The 19,316-nt window shown below is 37.6% G+C and overlaps 1 protein-coding gene and 1 non-coding gene across 2 annotated transcripts in view; one reads left to right on the top strand and one right to left on the bottom strand.

Moving 5' to 3' along the window:
* LOC144664630 (arf-GAP with SH3 domain, ANK repeat and PH domain-containing protein 2-like) overlaps positions 1–17,165 on the bottom strand; it is a 33,534-nt gene extending 16,369 nt beyond the window's left edge. Inside the window, exons 1-16 of the mRNA XM_078525785.1 lie at positions 16,934–17,165; positions 12,791–12,863; positions 11,695–11,781; positions 10,647–10,681; positions 10,415–10,441; positions 9,665–9,739; positions 8,737–8,786; positions 8,501–8,576; positions 7,704–7,757; positions 6,815–6,900; positions 6,297–6,372; positions 5,648–5,731; positions 3,982–4,079; positions 2,856–2,925; positions 2,054–2,101; positions 435–474 (exon numbers count right to left, since the gene is read on the bottom strand). Of these exons, the coding sequence (XP_078381911.1) occupies positions 435–474; positions 2,054–2,101; positions 2,856–2,925; positions 3,982–4,079; positions 5,648–5,731; positions 6,297–6,372; positions 6,815–6,900; positions 7,704–7,757; positions 8,501–8,576; positions 8,737–8,786; positions 9,665–9,739; positions 10,415–10,441; positions 10,647–10,681; positions 11,695–11,781; positions 12,791–12,863; positions 16,934–17,059 (1,105 nt within the window). The 5' untranslated portion in view covers positions 17,060–17,165. The remainder of the gene's footprint in view (positions 1–434; positions 475–2,053; positions 2,102–2,855; positions 2,926–3,981; positions 4,080–5,647; positions 5,732–6,296; positions 6,373–6,814; positions 6,901–7,703; positions 7,758–8,500; positions 8,577–8,736; positions 8,787–9,664; positions 9,740–10,414; positions 10,442–10,646; positions 10,682–11,694; positions 11,782–12,790; positions 12,864–16,933) is intronic.
* On the top strand, positions 14,317–14,391 carry Trnat-ggu (transfer RNA threonine (anticodon GGU)). Its single transcript has one exon. It is a non-coding gene; the product is annotated as a tRNA-Thr (tRNA).
* Positions 17,166–19,316: the final 2,151 nt, after the last annotated feature.

A 19,316-nucleotide genomic window follows, 5' to 3' on the forward strand; every position in this document is an offset into this window, starting at 1 on the left:
TCAGACTTACACTTACAGTCAAACCGGATGTTCTTGTGATGGGAACTTTGCAATGTTGCAGCGCAATGTTCCAATATTGATTGACAGTTTGCTCGTCGCAACTTGTAATTTTGAAGCGTAATTCCTAACTTAGCAATGTAAACTAAGCCTGAAACTTATTTCTCCCATTCCATTGATAAACAGTCGAGTAAGGGGCAATTATTTTCTGGTTCTTTAAAACAAAGGTGGTACAACCTCGTTTTTACGGCAAAATGAAAACTGGAACTTGGCAAATTGCTTGAGCAAATTTGAATTGAAGGTTGCAAGTTGCAACAAGCAAACTGTCAGTCGATATTGGAACATTGCGCCACAACATTGCAAAGTTCCCATCAAAAGAACATCCGGTTTGACTGTAATAATGCCGATGGTTTCTATGCCGTGAAAAATCAACTTACGTGATACAATGTTGAATGTATGCTTCTTCCCATCCTCTTCCTGAAAAGCAACAGCAAAATAATAAAAATTTTTTAGGAAAAAATAGGAAAAAACACACTGTCTAAAACTGTTCTGTAACCACAGTGTATCCGTGTCTGTAGCAACTAGGAGCACTGTTACTCTGCCTGGATGGGAAGAAATACATCACAGGTTATCAAGGCATAAAATGCCTTTCCGAAGAGAGAATAACATAGTGACCCAGATACTCTGAGGCCACTTTTACACACAGTCACTTAGTACACAACCACTAGCCTGGATAGGATTTTGTGACTGTCAATGTCCGGCTGCAACACAGGCTATGGTACCTGAGCACCAGCGAAAAATAGCATCGTGTTCAGACATAGATAACCAAAGTACCCAAAGTTGAGACCTTGTATGCAGGCATGGGCCCTGTTTTTAAATTATTGTGAGGGTACTTCAAAAAATATCATGTTCACATTAGTGCCCATTCTCGTCCCCATAGCCCTTTCGTTCCTCTTAGCCGGCTGAGCCTTGGCACGAGGAAACAAAGGTCTCTGGGGACACAGGATTTCCAGTCCTAATTTCTAGGACTTCCAGTCTTCATGTATGCAGTCATGACGTTTCAAAAGAATGTATGAGAGAGTCGTTACGTTTTCGACTTCCGTTTAGGAATTCTTTGTTCCAAACAGCCAATCAAAAAAATTCGAATTAATTCAAAAATCCTATGTCCCCAGAGCCCTCTGTTTTCTTGTGCCAAGCCGGCTAAGAGAAACGAAAGAGCTATGGGGACGAGAATGATTAGTGCCCAGTAAGAATCGTACGCGTGCACCATACCCAGGCACCAAGTGTGGACACAGCTGGCAAGCAGCCCCCTTCGGTTTTCTTAGTCCATCAAGCATGAAGCCAAAAAGAATGTGAGTGGGAAAATGGCCGTGCAAAATCTGGGAGCACGTAGCACCCACAGATTTTTCACAGCCATATTTCCACTGTCATATCTTTCACATTTTTTCACTTCATGAGCTGCTCGAAGTCTAACCCCAGCGAGCACTTGAGTCCAGATCACTTGAACTGGAGTCCAATGCACTAACAACTACGTCACCACACCACCCACACTAGTACACTTTTTTTTTATAAGAATATTGTCTTTCCAACCCAGGCTGAATATTCTTATTTTTCTTCTGACTTTAGGCTGGAAATATTCTTATGAACATTCTTAGATGATACTGCTTGGCATTTCTGTGCATGTATTGGGTGTTTGGTGTCCAGATCTGTAACGTGTTATATTGTGCACATGTACCATTGCTTTTTGTTGAAGCCAGCAAGATCAAGATGTTGTGTCAGACGACACTTGGCTTTAAACAAAGCATTCCTCGTATACAGTGACGGAAATGAAAATACCTGATTTTGTTTCAACTAAAAACATATTTAATTGTATTGTATTTACAGATTTTCAACTCAAAACTATATTCTTTTACAAAAAAATCTACCTCGGTTTATTATTAAAATATTCAATCTTTAAAATTTGCAAATTGCAGCCTCGATATTCTTAAAAACTAGATTCTTATAAAATAAAAAGAGTTTACTACAAAAGAGTAAGAATCTTTATACGGGAACTTACTTTTACTTGGCACACAAGAAGGTTAAGGGTTTGTGTTGGTCTGCTTGTCTGAATAAAAAATAACAAATACCACATGTAAGGAAATGCATGATGCATGGATCCCTGAATGGTAAATCCTACAAAAAGCTAAAAGGTTTCTCAAAAAATATCTGATATGAAGACACTCTGCCTTGAAGAGAACCCAGAAGAGTGGAGTTTATAAAATTTCAAAGCCACAAAATCAACTTACAATTCGTGCGAAAAACCGTCGAACATTGCACTTTTTCTTAAACTTTCACCACTGCTAGTTTACAAGTTACTTATGTCAGAAATGTACCATTTGCATCTAAGCATGAATAGTGTCGCTAAAACATGATCTAATACCCGATTCCCCCTATAGCGCACGCCTGCAGGGAATCATGGTAGTTGTATTCCACGCGCGAGACTCAGCAACAATGCAGTTGCTGAGTCTCGCGCATGGTTTGATGAATACAACTACCCTGATTCCCTGCAGGCGCGCGCTATAGAGGGAATCGGGTATTGGGTATCAAACGTGGCATGTTTGATCGTCAAACATTTGAAGTTTAGCAGACTCAAAATGAGCATAAACAATTAGCGCGAACGTCCTTAAATTCCCCCAAGTAATCAGCATCTTATTTCTCAGTGCATTATCGATACATCATTAAACAGGCAGGCAATAAGAATAAAGAGAAACGCCAACTTGAGGACTTGTGTAATGTCTTGTTGTACAACCAAATTCACGCTACTTACAATAAAAGAAATGCATGGGAATTAATTAGGAGAATCAACATTTTGATCTTACCGGTGAGTGAGCTAAAGTGAAATGACCATCCTTAGCTACACAGTATCTTTTTTGCCATACTTTTCGCAGCCTGGAACATAGATGGTCAAAAATATTTAATTTTTTTTATTCCATAAATGCATCATTTAGTGAACACATTTTAAACCAGGGGGGAAAAGAAACAAGGTCGGGGACTGAGTAGCGATGCTCTCACAACTTGCAACACGATCAATTCACGAGACGATGATGCAACAAAATCTTTTCCCGCAAAATGGAAGCTATGGCAATCACGACTTCCATGCCGTGGAATCACTTATTACTAAGGGGTTCAATTCTCTTAACTAAAAATCTAAAAGCAGTGTGTTTATCCGAAAATTTCGTCATCGTCGTGTAGTTTCAAGAACAAAGAATTTTGTGATGCCGTGCCACTTTTCAGTGCTGAAATGCAAATGTTTGTACCACGATTTTCCACTGGCCCAGATGGGGATTGTAAATGAGGTAAAACAAAGAACGACCAAGTCAACAAACAACCTCGAAACAATAGAGCAAGAACAATAGCTCCGACCGGCACGGCAATATTTGATCGCCACGTATTCATTGCCATTTCCGTGATGGTTTTATTTTATGACAAACGCCACATATTGATGCCAAGAACCTTTTCGGAGAAATTTTTACTGATTTAAAGACAAAACTTAGAAGGTCTTTTTTTTCATTACTATATAAAAAAAATAATCGAACTGTTTCACTGGTCCCATGTTATTATTGTTTTGGCAAGTTCACAAAGAAAGGAGCTGCTCATGCGCCTTAAGAGTCATCCGCTGACTACCGCCCTGATGATTGCTTTGCAATTTTGAGAGCATCGCTCAGATTTCATGATTTCACATGAGAGAATGTAAGGGAAGTTGCTCCCCCCCCCCCCACTCTGTTTTAAACATAATATGAAACACAAAACAAGTGCTACAATCATGTAATAAACATTACAAGTCTATGCGTATTGCGTATACTCTTTAACAAGGTAAAATACAAAGCAAACTCTACAATTACATTGTAAATTATCAGAAAAGTCCTTAAATTCCAGGATTACAACATGTAGAGCAAATAAAGGCATTTTTTTTTTCATGACTCTGGTTACTTGACACAGACTCACCCTTCACTCCGCTTCTGAAGAAAGCCAGTTCTTTCATTCCCATGAACTTTGTCACCTTGTTGGCCATGTAAACTATAGCCTCCCTTACTCTGAGTGGTCTGTAAAAATTCAAATATACAAAATTAATACCATGTGTGATTGAAGAAGCTACGTCACAGTGGAACACATGCATTCTAAAACAGAAATCTGATAAATTAGCAAAAAATGTTCAAGAATATAAGTAGCATTGTCTGCAATTTTCAGTTCCAGAAAATATCCCTTACCACCCTATAGGAGATTATTAGAAATTTTAAGGGGGGCGGGGGGGGGGGGGTTGTCTGAAAAACCAAACTTTTTAAAGGAAAGTATGAGGCTTAAAGCTGATTTCCAGTCCGTACTGCGCAGACTCGGGGTTTGTTTTCGTTTTTGTTTTGAATTCGTTGAAACGTTACACTTCGGTGACAGCATACATGAAGTTTTTTAGTCTGCCATTACAGTTCGTTTCGTTCAAGAATTTCCGATGAGCTGAAACGTCGGTTTGAAATAGCGTCAAGGTTCCTCTACTCGTTATTATTTGTTCTGCAAGGATATCTGGCGTTAATTATGAAGAAAAAGGTACGTTTGTCGCAGAATTTTTAGTTTTGCTTGTAAACATTCCTTCGTGTGGGCTCACATAAACATTGCAGCCGAGATTGCGCAGTACGGACGGACTGGAAATTCTTTAACTGTAAATTCCTACCAGAGGGTGGGGGTATTCAAAACCTTCCATGGGAGGGGTATGGATATTAATTATTTTTTTTTCTGGATGTTCAAACACAAATGTGTCAGTCTTTTGCTTTCTTTAGGAAGGTAGGCAGTTAGCCCTGAACCACAGGTTCCCCAATCTTAACTCTGAAAGGGCCGTTTAGAGGAGAACCTGAAAGTGAAACCAATTTTTTGGGTTTGGCTCTTAACTACAAAATGACAACCTGGAATTTATTTTCACTTCAGGCACAGGGTGTGACGAACTATGCATACCCGTAATTAGGTGTTATTATGATTGTCGTTATTTTCATAATTGCAAGTGCACATATGCGGTATTTTTTACGATGTAGTCCTGTAATTTATGCGACTAGTAGTCAGTTTCACAAAGTAACGGCTAGCACTGTTTGTACGCCATTAAAGACAACCTTTTACCGTCATCTTTTGTTACACTGGGCATGTAAAATAATCGTCTTTTCCTGCTTTAGCATTTAGCATTTATTTTGACACTCCTGGCAGCCAACGGTCACTTTCTTTGTACTGTTAAACTACACTTGTTTAAAAAGGGCTTTGTCACGGATTTTACCAGATTTTTTAACAGCCAAAATTTATATTTGTGTTGTAGGAAAGCTAAAAATAATGGTCCAGTTTTATTAAAATTGCTATTAGAGCACTGAAACTGTTTAGCTGCGTCTTTGGCTGCGGATGGCTTGGATGGAAATGGATTGCAATTTGAAAAATAAAGGCTAAACTAAGTTGTTTCCACGTGTCTTAAAAAATCGATATTTTTAGCCGTAGCTTGATATATTTCCGCAAATTAAGGTTATATCTTCCTTTAGATGTTCAAAGGTAATGTTTTTCATGGGTTATGCTGTCTACCACTAATTTTAGAACAGTATAGACCAAACATCTGCGAAATCCCCGTGATGTAGCCCCTTTAACTCACTTCTTTATCTAGTTGTAGCTGGGATTTGATTTCATTCCTCAATTCACTCAGCTCCTTTCTCTCTTCATCCTGCTGGGCTTTTAACTGAATGAAAAATATAACAACAAATTAAAACTTATGACAATTATAGTTTTATGGAATAACTGGGCATTCACAAACCCAGTCAAATTACTATCTCTTGTTTTTCTGTTGACACCCCCTAAGTAGCGACCTTCAGATTGGACTACGAGTACGAGATTGAGTACGAGTTTTCAAACCAAATTTGTGTGCCTGCTATAAACACTTATCACACCAATCTTATCCCTAACATTTATTTATGTGTTAGTCAGCAACAGGAAGAGTTATAGTTTGTGGGATACAATTGTGCCGAAATTCCAAAGTCGTACTCGTACTCGATCTCGTACTCGTAGTCAAATCTGAAGGTCGCTAGTGAGGGGGGAGAGGACAGGAGAGACTGAATGTCCCACTTCCTGTGCCGTTTACTCCCGGCTCCTGCCCCTTCCTAGTTAGTGGTTCCCACCTCTTTGTACTAATTCTATTTCTATTCTATTTTCTATTGCAAAACTTTTCTTCCATTCTCCAGGCTCACACCCCCTGCCCCCATCCACGCCTAAGTTAATAACAGAAAAAAAAAAACTCCTACACCAACCTGTTGGAGTTCCACAACAAGCTCTTCTAAATAACCCTTCATGCTTTCCAGCACCTGTGACCCCAGCTGAAAATACCTGCAACAAAGAGAATTACTCTGCTCAAAAACTTTAACACAATTTTTTACAACAATGCCTTTTCTTGGAAGCGCTACATTCTATCCAGGATATTAATTATGTCAATGAGCATGTACATGTCCCTCAAGTCTATTTAACCTTGGGAAGATCCTTGGAGACTGGCGACATATAAAAAGGATGTTTGCTTATTATGCATGAAGTGAAACGATTTTACTCTGTCTGACGAAGGAACAGAAAGTTGTCAAAAATTTAGTTTTATACACTTTTCAACATGTTTTAAACCGTTTTTAGAATTTTTAAGATCAGCTACAAGCCCTTTTTTTATCATCATGTCAAATACTGATCGCCCTAATGACAACAACTTCCGGTTAATCAAAAAAAGTAATCCAGTAGATCCCTTGCAGGCTGCTATCTAAACGAGAATAAATGGTCAGATACTTACGTGACTTGTGCATGGTAGAAATCCACCAGATGTTGAGCCAATTCAACTCCCTTCTTGACTTTTATTTCATTTACCTTCATTAAAAACTTCAAGGAGAAAAAATATAATCAAAAAATTACTAATTAATTAAAAATACGTCTAATAAATTACCAGCAATTTCCGAAGATGTCTCCTACAAATGCTAACCAATTATTTCCAAATGATGATACAACCCTCGTCAAAAGTGTTGGAATGATTTCCAAATTATTTTTTTCTCTCCCCACTCCCCTTCTCAATGTTGAGCTCCCGAAAATATTGCACAGACAATCCTTAGCCACAATGGGTTCAACATTGAAAGGGGGGAGGGGGACCTCTTAAAATGTTTACATGCGCCATTGAGAAAGTTTAAGGGTCAAGTATCCGCATTTTTATCTTCTTAGCGTAAGCGTTCCAACTCTGTTTGTCTAAGGTAGTAGATCACTATTAACCATTTATGGAGGATCTTTTTTTTGTTAATTTATAGTTACCAACCCTCCAAGTTTATTTTTTTCCTTAGTGGCCATTTGGCCACCGACTGCTCAGGTTTGGTCGCCAGTGAAAAAATTTTAGTCGCCAAATTAAGCTCACACTTTCAATCGTTCTTCTCCAAAATTTTAGTCGCCCTGGCGACTAAAATGGTCTTTACTTGGAGGGTTGGTTACTTTCTGGATCCTGGATGACATACTTACTGTCATGTTAATGAAGTAAAATATTGATTTTATATTTCTTTGTTACATTTATTAAATTGAAAAGTCAGGAGAAGCAATAAAGCAGGAATAGTTGATATCAGGGAAGAATACCACACAACAGATATTAATATATTAATATAAAAAATTAAACATAAAAAATAACATTTGCATTGCATCAATACCTCACACATTTGTAACTGGAAAACTCTTCTCTCCCTTTCTGTTTCTTCAGCCATCTGAAGTTAGTAAGAAAAGGCGAACCAAAAACAATATCAAAACGAGCCAAGAAATGTCTCAAATTAAGGGGAGAATGAAGTTTTCGCTCTTTCACAAAAGATTAGAAGAAAGGCCCAAATGAGAGACTAAGGGCACTGGGAAGGTACAAGTCAGAATATAATCATATTTTGTGGTACCTTATTCTTACTAATTTTCGCGCGTACTTAATTTCACGAAAATTCGGGAGCCGAATTTCGTGAATTTGTAATACTTTTCGGGATCGCAAGAACAAATAATAGAAAAAGTGTATTAAATTTTGCAATTTTGTCAATGTTTTCTGTGATCAGTCGTCAAAGACTAAGGAACTACTGAAAATACACAAAGGTCTAACTCAATGTTACTACAAGGGGTCCGCAAACGGAGACTGTACTTTAAGATTTCTTGACCGATTTACAAGCTGAAGAAAACAGTAATCAGAGAGTGGCAGTGCAAAACAAGACGGAAAGATATTTTCAAGGATAGTTAGTTGCCGTTCCTAAAGTTATCATTTTAAAAAATATGGTATTAATTTTTGCGTGTTTAAATTTTCGCATAAATTTCACAACTATTTCAAAAACACAAAAATCACGAAAATTAGTACTCGCGAAAATTAGTAAGAATAAGGTAGCTAGTCTAATAAAATTGAAAAATGGATTAAAAATATAAGATAAAGTTGCTTAATAGTCAATTATAAAAATAATCCTAGTAGAATTCCTGCTCTTACCTCGCCACCTGTTACTTCTGTTCTAAGAAATCCAGCCTCTTGAGCGACCTTCTTTTTCTCTTTCTCTATCTTTGCCCTACCAAAAATGAGAATAAACAGTTCACATATCCAAATCAAATAAAAATACACAAACAAATCAGATAAAACCTTGAAGTTTGATGTCAAGAAATCAAACCAAGAGCATTCTTTAGCATAACATACGGTAACAGAATGGGTAATAATCATAGGCTCCTTACACTTTAGCTTCGTAATCCTTCCATGCTTTGTCAAATGGCTTTCTCATGTCCTGAAACAAAAGTTACAGTCTGTGACATAAATCTACAGGTATGGAAAACTAACATCCACACACTGTCTTATACAAAATGCCCAAACAAAGACAGAAATCTGGGTGAGGAAAGCTCTGAAAAAACTGTTGTTAGTGACTGGCACTTCAAATCCTGAGCAGAAGTCACCTTGAATTTGAATTTACTCAGCTTAGCTGGTTGTCAAAACATCAGTCGATTACCAACAACTAATAGTTCTTTTTAGAACAACATTTACCCTAAACCAATCAATTTGGCTAATACTAATAAAAGTTTTGTTTTTTACTTTGATCAATTTAGTTACTGTCCCTTTCAATGGCACACAAACTCTGAAGTTCAAATCTAACTTTAATAATTGCATTTTTTTTGCTTCCATCAGTTACCGTAAAATTCCGGTTATACTGAACAGGGCTAAATGTTGCTTTTTGTGCGTTTTTAACTTAAAAACGTATTTCGATCAACACTCCCGAGGCTCGTTTCAAAACGTTTTTTTCATTCCGCTTATAAGCCCTCCCGGATATAAGCCCCTCCGCTTACAAGCCCACCCAAAAACCCTTACGAAGTTGTATAAGCCCAGGGCTTATAACCGGAATTCTACGGTATAACGGTACTAATTAACACAAAGGTCATCAAGCCTTAACTTGAAAATCAATAACCAACAAGATGGTTTAAAAACTACCAATCACAACCAACAGAGAGCTAGTCTTTTTCAAAGTGAACCTGTTTTTTTTTTTTTTTTTTCTGAGAGGTCCACTTGGATAATTGATGGCAGTAGAAAAAGTAGACCGTTGATTGAGCAGAGTTCTTGTTTTATTAAACGGGAAAGAAAGATTAACTTTTCTGCATGTTCTTCTTTACTTACCCCTCTTACATCTTTCATATCTCCTTTCAACAAAGATTCAAGAGGAAACAAAACTATGTTGTGGTAGTTAGTAAACTGGAATTTAAAATGAAAACATTGTGGTTAACAAAAAAATCACATACCCTATTGTTACTTATTTTCACAGGAACTTAATTTCGGCAAAATGGAACGGGCATATTTCGCGGGACTTAAATTTCGCGATTTGGCCAAAAAAATACGTTTATAGGAACTAAATTTCGCGAAAATTGTCAAAATACTGGTCTGCATTAACAAACAGTTAGCCTCAAAATTGGCACAACTGATTATAATTTTCCACAGCAATAGTTTCCACTGAACAGAACCATATAACGAGACGAAACTGGCTTAAAACAGTTTAGTATGTTCCTTTGTAGTAAACAAAGTAGAGCTAGTTTGACGACTGTACCAAGATAATTATATATTAAACTGACGGCAACGTTGATTAATCATAGGGGATTATATAGAAGGGTATTAAAATTTGCGACGTTATTTTTCACGAGAACCTTTTTTCGCGGGTCTTTAATTTCACGATTTTTTGAAAATCGTGAAAATGCGCGAAAATAAGTAACAATAAGGTAATACAATGTACAATTCAAAGAATTAATTGTTTTCAATGTAGCATATTTCATCCAGACAATTAATAAATGCTGAAGCTGGCCTAAAAAATAATATATAAGATTATGTAATTTGAAAGTTTCTTAGATTAATTTTAGAACAAATCGATTTTCTTACCAGCGTTTTCATAACTGAACAGAGTTCCTGCAGGACAGAAAAGAATGTTGAAAAATTAAATTTCTCACAGTGAATTTCAGGGAAAAACCCTGTGAGTGTATCACTGAGGACTTCATAATTATAATCCTTATGGTTTTATTTGTAAACTCCGGGTTGGAGGAATGTACATTATTACTGGTTCAGTTTTAAATTGCATAAAGAAGTAATTAATACATGTAGCATCAATACAAACCTTGGCTGTGACAGAAAATTTTAAAAATGCAGTTCCTGAAAAAGATGTTCAAAGTCTTATTTAAAAACTTAACAGTGCTATGAATCATTTTGCTACCACCAAACAAAGTTTTGGATTAACTTGACTCCTATCTTTTTGAAATCATTATTCTTTTAAATTGACAACTTACTGTTTGCCAATTTAAGTGCAAGAACTATGAAAAACCGAGTGCAGAGCAGCTATCTTTTAGCTTCCATGATTCAACGTGCTAAAGAAACAAGATGTATTGAAATTCACCAATCACAGCCCACAAGCATGACTTTTTGAACTTGTGGGATCATTATACATGTAAATGCATGAAACAAACACCCGTATGCATTAGTCTTGATTGGCTAATTTCAAACAGCACGTCAAAAGACAATGTCGAAAGGTGGATGTAGAAAGATAGCCACTCTGCATGTAATACTGAACGTGGGTGTAAAATTAACTTTAACTTAATTGTTAAACCAGGAGCAGGTTTACTAAAGCAAAGAAATTTAACAGGGTCTGGAAGGGTATTTTCAAGATCCGGGATTTCACCAAAAAACAGTGCGGGATTAGGGACATGCGAAAAATATTGAATCTCTTACCCCCCCCTCCCCCAGGGAATACTGGGGCAAACTGCAAAGAAGAATTCAATGTTTTGTTAAGCGACAAACAGAAAGCGCCCTACATATTCCAGACACCCTTGAAAACCTTCACTGGGTTAGAAGAAATCCGAAAGAGTAAAGGATTATCATTTGAAGAAAACCCGGAAGTCATGATTGCTAGAGTGCAAAAGGCTTGCAGTGGCATTGAGACTTTTTCCCTAAAGAAAAAAGATGCATAGCAATATCTACATCTTATATTTATTAACTTGTGCATAAATTAGTCTTTTTAATGTATTTTTGAAGAAACAAAAAATGGGATTTGGGATTGCAGTGGAAAAAAGGATGGGATGTGGGATTCACGTGAGAAAGGAGCGGGAATACGGGATCAGGACCCCCCAACCCCTTCCAGAACCTGATTTAACTCAATGTGTTTGACTTACCAATCCCAGTGTCCGCTTCCTTGGAAAGAGACGATGTACCCAACTTTTCAAGACTCTCTGCTAATGATAACTGATTTGTTGAATAATCTGGAAATTACACAACAACAAAAAATTAACATTAATATTCATTCACTTTGTTACGAGAACTCAGACAACCTTTCTTGAATTAGCTGTATATGGATGCCATAGAGTTGCCAAATGTAAGACAAGATCACTAACTAAAAATTTGTTTGTCGTGTGCAGGGAATTTCACACAAAAACCAAAGTTCATCCTCAGTGTATAAACCTGTGAAACTCATCATCATCATCATCATCAAGTCTCCTCCCACCAGTAGGCACTCACCAGACTGAGTGACATAAATCAAAGAATTCACATAACAAACAACCTCAAACCAATATAGCGCAGGAAAATAATAGCTCCAATACAAAGAAAAATTTTAAACAATTATTGGATGAGGTTTTGGTAATATCCGGAATAATCAAGGTCAAAAACCGAATCTAAAAATTGTTTTATTATACATTGTTTTTCTGATAAAGAAAATAATGAAAAACGATTTCTACCTGTTTCAAAACTTGTGCTAATTCCGGCTGAATGCTTTTTCCTCAAAGTATTTCGTGGAATAGTTCCTTCCCAATTTTTGTTAGTCATTTTGTGTTTTCTGAGACTTCATTGTCCAGCAATTTTTAAACTTAGATCAAATTGTTTCTCGGTTGAAAAAGCGAATCGACGAACTTGAATTTCCTTCGCTGCCAGATGCCTGACACATTGCTCTTGGAAATCATACATTGCGCGCGCAACCTACAGATTAGTGAATAATCTGCTAGCAGATTATTCACTAATCTGTAAGTTGCACGGATTCCCAGAATTAGCTGTAGGCTCTTAGCCAATAAGAAGACAGTGAGTTACTACAATGTATAATAACACAGGTAATTGCACCAAGGTAAACCCGGAACCACTTGCTTTGCTTATGGTTTGACTGCGTTGTAAACATTGAGACAACCAATCAGATTTGTGGATTTGTAACAGACCATGAAATAATAGTGTCTAGCAAGAGTGTGGACCATGGAAACATGATATAAAATGTAATAAGCATACTTAATCCTGCAGCATGGACAGCCTTGCTTGATTTCTTCAATTTGTTGAGAATGTTGTAATCTTCATCGAGACTCTAAAATAAAATTAAATAAAATTAAATAAAGTTTCAAGAAGGTGGGGCACCTTTAATAGAGATTATAGAATACTTATCAAATTTACACAAAGCTGTTCTTTCTCATTATGGGGGAGGCGGATTCAGATTGAAATCTGGGATAACATACAGGGAACTAAATACCAGAATACTTAAATACAGTCCATGAATAGAGGTATCAAATACAGCAGTATGGAGGGTGGCCGCTTAATAGGTGACAGCTTAATAGAGGTCAGACTGTATATCGCAATGTTCAGAAGTACTTTTACATGTAATATCATAGGTGACAAATTACTCCTTAATTTTGACGCGAAATTTCAACGTTAATTTATAATTTCACATGTGAAATTATAAAATTGCCATGGCAACGTAGTTAGCGGCAAGATGGCGTCTGGAATAAAAGATGTTTTAAGGCTTAAACTTTGTACATTTTCGCTTGAATTTCATCTTAGCCAGCTAGCCTTGGCCATGTACTAAAACTTTTGATGATATTTTATATTTCAAAACGTCAAAACGACTTCAAGATTTAAGCCAAGTACATAAATGGCATCGAGCCGATTTTTGAGCGTTTTACACAAGCGCCGTTTTCAGTTCATTCAAGACGAACTATGGTCATAATGTGAGAAATAATTGACAGTTGATTCATCTTTGAAACTTTTTGTCAACGACAAAAAGGAATCTCTGAAAGGTTTTATTCAAAGACTAAAAAACGTTGCGAACTTAAGCAGAATGTATGCTTTCAACTTTTCAAAGCTCAGAGTTCGCGATGCAATGTGCCAGTCAAAAACATCTAAGATTGCAAACGTAATTTGTCACCTATGATATTAAAATGTAATCAAATGGTATACTCGTGAAATTAGAAAATAATTTCACGCGCGTTTTGTCAAAATTCTAATATTATAAGAATTTTGACAAGACGCGCGTGAAATTATTTCCTAATTTCACTCGTCACCATTTGATTACCCATACTAATTACAAACTTCTAAAATAATTTCACACAGAAATCTTCTAGAACTTCTTTTCATATGAAATTACCAACATTTGCATTAACACTAGCCTGAATTTCAAGCGTCTCTCCAAGGCTGTGCTCTAAGAATAATTACAAGGAGCCCAAAGGTTCCAAACTATGAGATCCAGGGTGCCCAGCGTAAAGCTTATATGAAAGAAATAAGATTATTTGGTCGCCCAAAGACAAAAGTTAGTCGCCTGAGGCACCTGGGCACCCTTAGAGCACAGCCCTGCTCTCTCTGGTCACCTTCTCCCGAGAAGAGACGTCTGAAAAAATCGACCTCTTATGCCATCCAGTGGCGTCTCTACTGTACACTTTTCTTTATATTAATCATGCGGAAAGGTTTCTAATGTGTAACACATAATATCATGCTTTCGAAATTGCTGATAGTTGAATGAACCTAGTAAATGGCCCAGGTCGCCACGAGTCTCTCGTAGCTCAGTTGGTTAGAGCACCCAGCTGGTATCTGGGAGGCCATGGGTTCGATTCCCATCGGGGACTCAGATTTTACTTTTGTCCCATGCTCACATAACATTTCATCTTATCATTTAATCACCGAGCTACAAATCTACCATCTCTTATTTAAAGCCAGCCACACACTAGAGCAACTAGCTGAGCTATCCGCCTCATGTGCCAGTTTGCTCAGCCATTTACTCACTGCACATTTTACCGCAGACAGTGAGGAAAGTGCTAAGCAAGTTTGATTCAGAAGCCACCATGTTGAATCACGTGAGCATTCTGCGTGTTTATTGGTCAGTTGATATTTCTGGCTGAGCAAGTAGCTCACGTCACCCGCACATGTTGAGGATTTTTCCACTCGAGGCAAAAAATATCAAACTCAATAGAAATTTCCTCAAGGCCTCGCGAGGAAAATTCTCACGAAAAATGTCAGCACACAAGAGAATCTGCTGAGCAAACAGGCACGCGAGCGTTTACCTCAGCTAGATGCTCTAGTGTGCGGCTGGCTTTGAGGATTTTTGCTCTTGAGGCAAAAAATATCAAACAAGATAGATATTTTCCCCAACCTCTCGCGAGGTAAATTCTCACGAAAAATGTCAGCAAACAAGAGAAATCTGCTGAGCAAATGGGCACAAGATGGGGTTAGCTCAGCTAGAAGCTCTATTGTACAGCCCGCTTAAGTAATGTATTCCGTCGGTAGTATCGAAAACGAAGACCTCGAAAACGAAGACCTAAGACCTAAGACCCAGTCGAAAACTAAGACCCAGTCGAAAACTAAGACCCAGTCGAAAACTAAGACCCAGTCGAAAACTAAGACCCAGTCGAAAACTAAGACCCAGTCGAAAACTAAGACCCGTACGAAAACTAGGGAGAGTTGAAAACACTGACCCCCGATCCGCGGACTACCCACTGACCCCCCACTCCGCGGATCACCTACGGACTACTCCGCGGACTACCCTTACGGAGACAAGAGAAACCTACCTGTGCCACTTGCACGATCGATCGAAACAGCCGCCATCTTGTTTACCTCGATCCAGTCCTTCTTGTTACAAACTCAAACGGGACTCCGTCGGCTAGTACTAAAACCAGGAACGCCGGAATACTAAAACCCGGAACAGATAAAATGTATATCGTGTAACCCTTACAAATATAAAGAGCTAACCGTAAACAGGCTAACCGAAGTTCATAGTAGGCTAACCGATGAATAGTAGGCTAACCGAGGTGAATAGTAGGCTAACCGCAGTGCATAGTAGGCTTGCTATTCACTCCGGTTAGCATACTATTCACCTCGGTTAGCCTACTATGAACTTCGATTAGCCTACTATTCATCGGTAAACATACTATGAACTTCGGTTAGCCTGTTTACGGTTAGCTCTTTATATTTGTAAGGGTTACACGATATATTTTATCTGTTCCTATTCCGGCGTTCCGGCGTTCCCGATTTTAGTACTAGGCTAGTCCCGTTAGGACTGGATCGAGGTAAACAAGATGGCGGCTGTTTCGATCGATCGTGCAAGTGGCACAGGTAGGTTTCTCCTGTTTTTTTTTTCCCGTAAACATAAATTCGTTTCATTTTATAGGGTACTCCGTAGGGGTACTCCGTAAGGGTAGTCCGCGGAGTAGTCCGTAGGTGATCCGCGGAGTGGGGGGTCAGTGGGTAGTCCGCGGATCGGGGGTCAGTGTTTTCAACTCTCCCTAGTTTTCGTACGGGTCTTAGTTTTCGACTGGGTCTTAGTTTTCGACTGGGTCTTAGTTTTCGACTGGGTCTTAGTTTTCGACTGGGTCTTAGTTTTCGACTGGGTCTTAGTTTTCGACTGGGTCTTAGTTTTCGACTGGGTCTTAGGTCTTAGGTCTTCGTTTTCGAGGTCTTCGTTTTCGATACTACCGTATTCCGTCACAGTGAGTGAAGGATGTCTACAAAATCGTAAAATTATTCATGGCTTCAACCGTGGGCTTTTTCAAACTAATCAATTCTCCTATCAAGCTAATATTACTTGTATAAATAAATATAAAAGTACCATTTGTGTTTCAAAATAAAGGAAATCGTAACTGAAATTAAACAAGCGTAGAAATTTTAGGGAAATGGTATGTAACTGTTTTAATCACTCGAGAATTTTGTTGGTTGTAAAATTAGCTTATTTGCATGAAACCTGCATACCGTCATCGAAACTAAAATATAAGCTAAAGGCTAATTTATAAACAGCATTTGACAGTCTTCAAACTTATCCCAACAAAGCGACATAATTACTCGAGCTAAAACAGTTTAGTAATGTTGTTATCCAAATCCTGTGGTCCTGTGGTTGCTTTATGAAATGAAAAAGCGGAGATCGATTAATCCTAACTAAAACATTGCAGTTTTCTCGCTGTGGTTGATCGAGAAAACAGTGTAATGTTTATAAATACGGTTAGCGATCATAGAATATATCCATTACTACAAATTAGTCCAAAAGCTATTAACTCTTGATTATTAGCGTAAACTAGCAACGGTGTATCACTTCTTTAATATTAAGAGGCATTTCATTCACCGAAATATAGAAATCAGGGCAAACGAAAGCGAAAATTTCGTTCATCTCCGAAAGCTTACCTCCTCCAACGCGCCGACGGTGTTACGGCAAGCATTCATGGTTGACATGAAATTTGACGTTGTTGGCGAAGATACATCATCTCTAGCTTCATTTAGGAAGCTCCTGACAGTAATTCTGTCGGGCATAATGGCTGGATTTGGAAGGATGTCTGATCTAAGGGCTCATTTAGCGAACATTTTTGCGACAGTCTTGCCGAGTTTAGCGACGTTTTATCGAAAGTTTCCGGCAAATTACGCGATTAGTACCCAGGTCCTCGCCGATTGACACTCCCACACTTTTAGACCGGAAACCAAACCTTCTCGAAGCGTAATACAAGAGTTTTATGAAGTTTCGAACTAAAAATTTTTCTTATCAAACCTTATAAAATCACGAAATAAATTTGATCAAATATCATCAGGTTTTATAAGGGCTTTCTGGTGATTTGAGTGAGTTTCCCACGGAAGAATTATTTCGCGACAAGGAAGTAAAAATTTTCCGGCTCCTTGTTTCCTTGACCACTTCCCTTACCTTGTATTACGCTTGGTTTTCTACCCAGCCAGGGGACTAGAAAAACTGATTTCGATCGATAAATATAACTTATTTGCCCTGAGAGCTCTTGAAGGCAATCAATCTATATCGCATATGACACTTCATTCTCAAACAAGGTTACAATATTAAAATATGTACACTCCATTCTTTTTATAAGAATATAGTTTTTCCGGCCCAGGCTGAATATTCTTATTTTCTGTCGATTTTAGGCTGGAATGTTCTTGTGAATATTCTTAGATTATAGCGTTGACATTTCCGTTTTAGAATGAATTGGAGTAACAATTACAAGGAAATAACTTCTTGCCGAAATGTTATTAACCGTCAAACATACGGCTGGTGCTGCTTTGTTGTTTTTTAGCAAGTATTTTTTTCATTTAGAAAAGGGAAAACATTTAACGGTTTTGTTGAAAATATATAATTATATTGTATTTACACATTTTCAACACACAAAATTATGTTCGTTTCAACATCTCATCCTCAGGCCGTTATTCTTAAAATATGCTTAAAATTTCGCAAATTTCAGCCTCGATATTAAAGAATATTCTTATAGAATAAAAAGAGTGCATACATGTACTGTATAAATACATTATATGATCTATAAATCGCTACTATCGGTGTACAATCCAAAAGAAAACCAAATAGCTAGCCTCAACGCTAGCCATAATGATCTTATTTATAGCTTTGGTAGTCAAAAAAGTCGAAAGAAGTGTTCAAGAAGTGGACTATGGCAAAAGCAAAACAAAAACACCAGGTGATTTGCGATCATTTATAAAAAAATCATGCTGAAATGAAGAAACTGAATTGAAAAACGTGGACAAGCGGATGACCAGAAATAGTTCCGAATTTCCAAAAGGACATAATTTGTTAGTTTCTTTATTGGCCAGAAGATATAAGTTAGAGACCAGAATATTTTTTTATTTTTTTTTTTTTTTTTTTTTTTTTTTTTTTTTTTTTTTTTTTTTTTTTTTTTTTTTTTAAGTGTACCGTGGACAATTTGAAAGAAAAAGAAAAAAGATGGTCTATAATGTAAATTCATCCTTATATTTTTTGGTTTCTTTGTTTCCGGTTGGGAACCAAAATCATTTCTTCTCAAAGTAAACTTACTTTGCTGTAAACTGTTGCAACCAAAAACGACAGGCAAGACTCACTAAAAATAGCTTGGCGCTGCTCCCAATTTAAACACGCTATAATTTTGTGTTTTGTTGATGTACATATTAAATTACTTTCAAACTGAACTGAAACCTGAAAATAATAAACGGAAACTAAACGAGACAGGTTTCGAACGACAAACGTGAGATAACCGGCCAATTTTCTTTTCAAGATGTGCCTGCCTTGATGCGAGTTTTGCACCGCTGCAATGTAAAACTTTGCACCCCATTAATCACAATAAATTAAGATACTTAGGAAACAGGTTCACAGATGGGTATGCAGTTATGTCATCCGTTTCAAGCCTTTTATTTTTCATATCATCGATCGATGGGCTCCTGTCATCGATCACTTGATTGGTGTAATCGTGGAAAGAGATCGGGTCCCCCTATAAAGTTACCCAATTTCTGGCCTCATTTTAATAATCTGAGATCAAGACAGAGGGAGGGATACAGTTGTATCGAAATCCCAAGTCGTACTCGTACTCGATTTTTTACTTGTAGTCAAATCTAAAGGTCGCTGATGTTCATGTCCCTGGGGAGGGGGGAGGGGGTGAGCCACGGGCGGACTTCGTAAAGAAAAGGCCTTTTTAAAGACAGTTTTCACTACCCTTTTCCAACCTGTAAAATCCCTTCCCTTCTCTATACCTCCAGCCTGAAAAACGCACCATTTTTGGCGGAGCCTCCCCGTAGAGTCCAATATAGGGAA

This window comes from Oculina patagonica, chromosome 9 (assembly GCF_052425735.1).
Source record: "Oculina patagonica isolate OP01 chromosome 9, crgOcupat, whole genome shotgun sequence".
In the NCBI taxonomy this organism is placed as follows: domain Eukaryota; kingdom Metazoa; phylum Cnidaria; class Anthozoa; order Scleractinia; family Oculinidae; genus Oculina; species Oculina patagonica.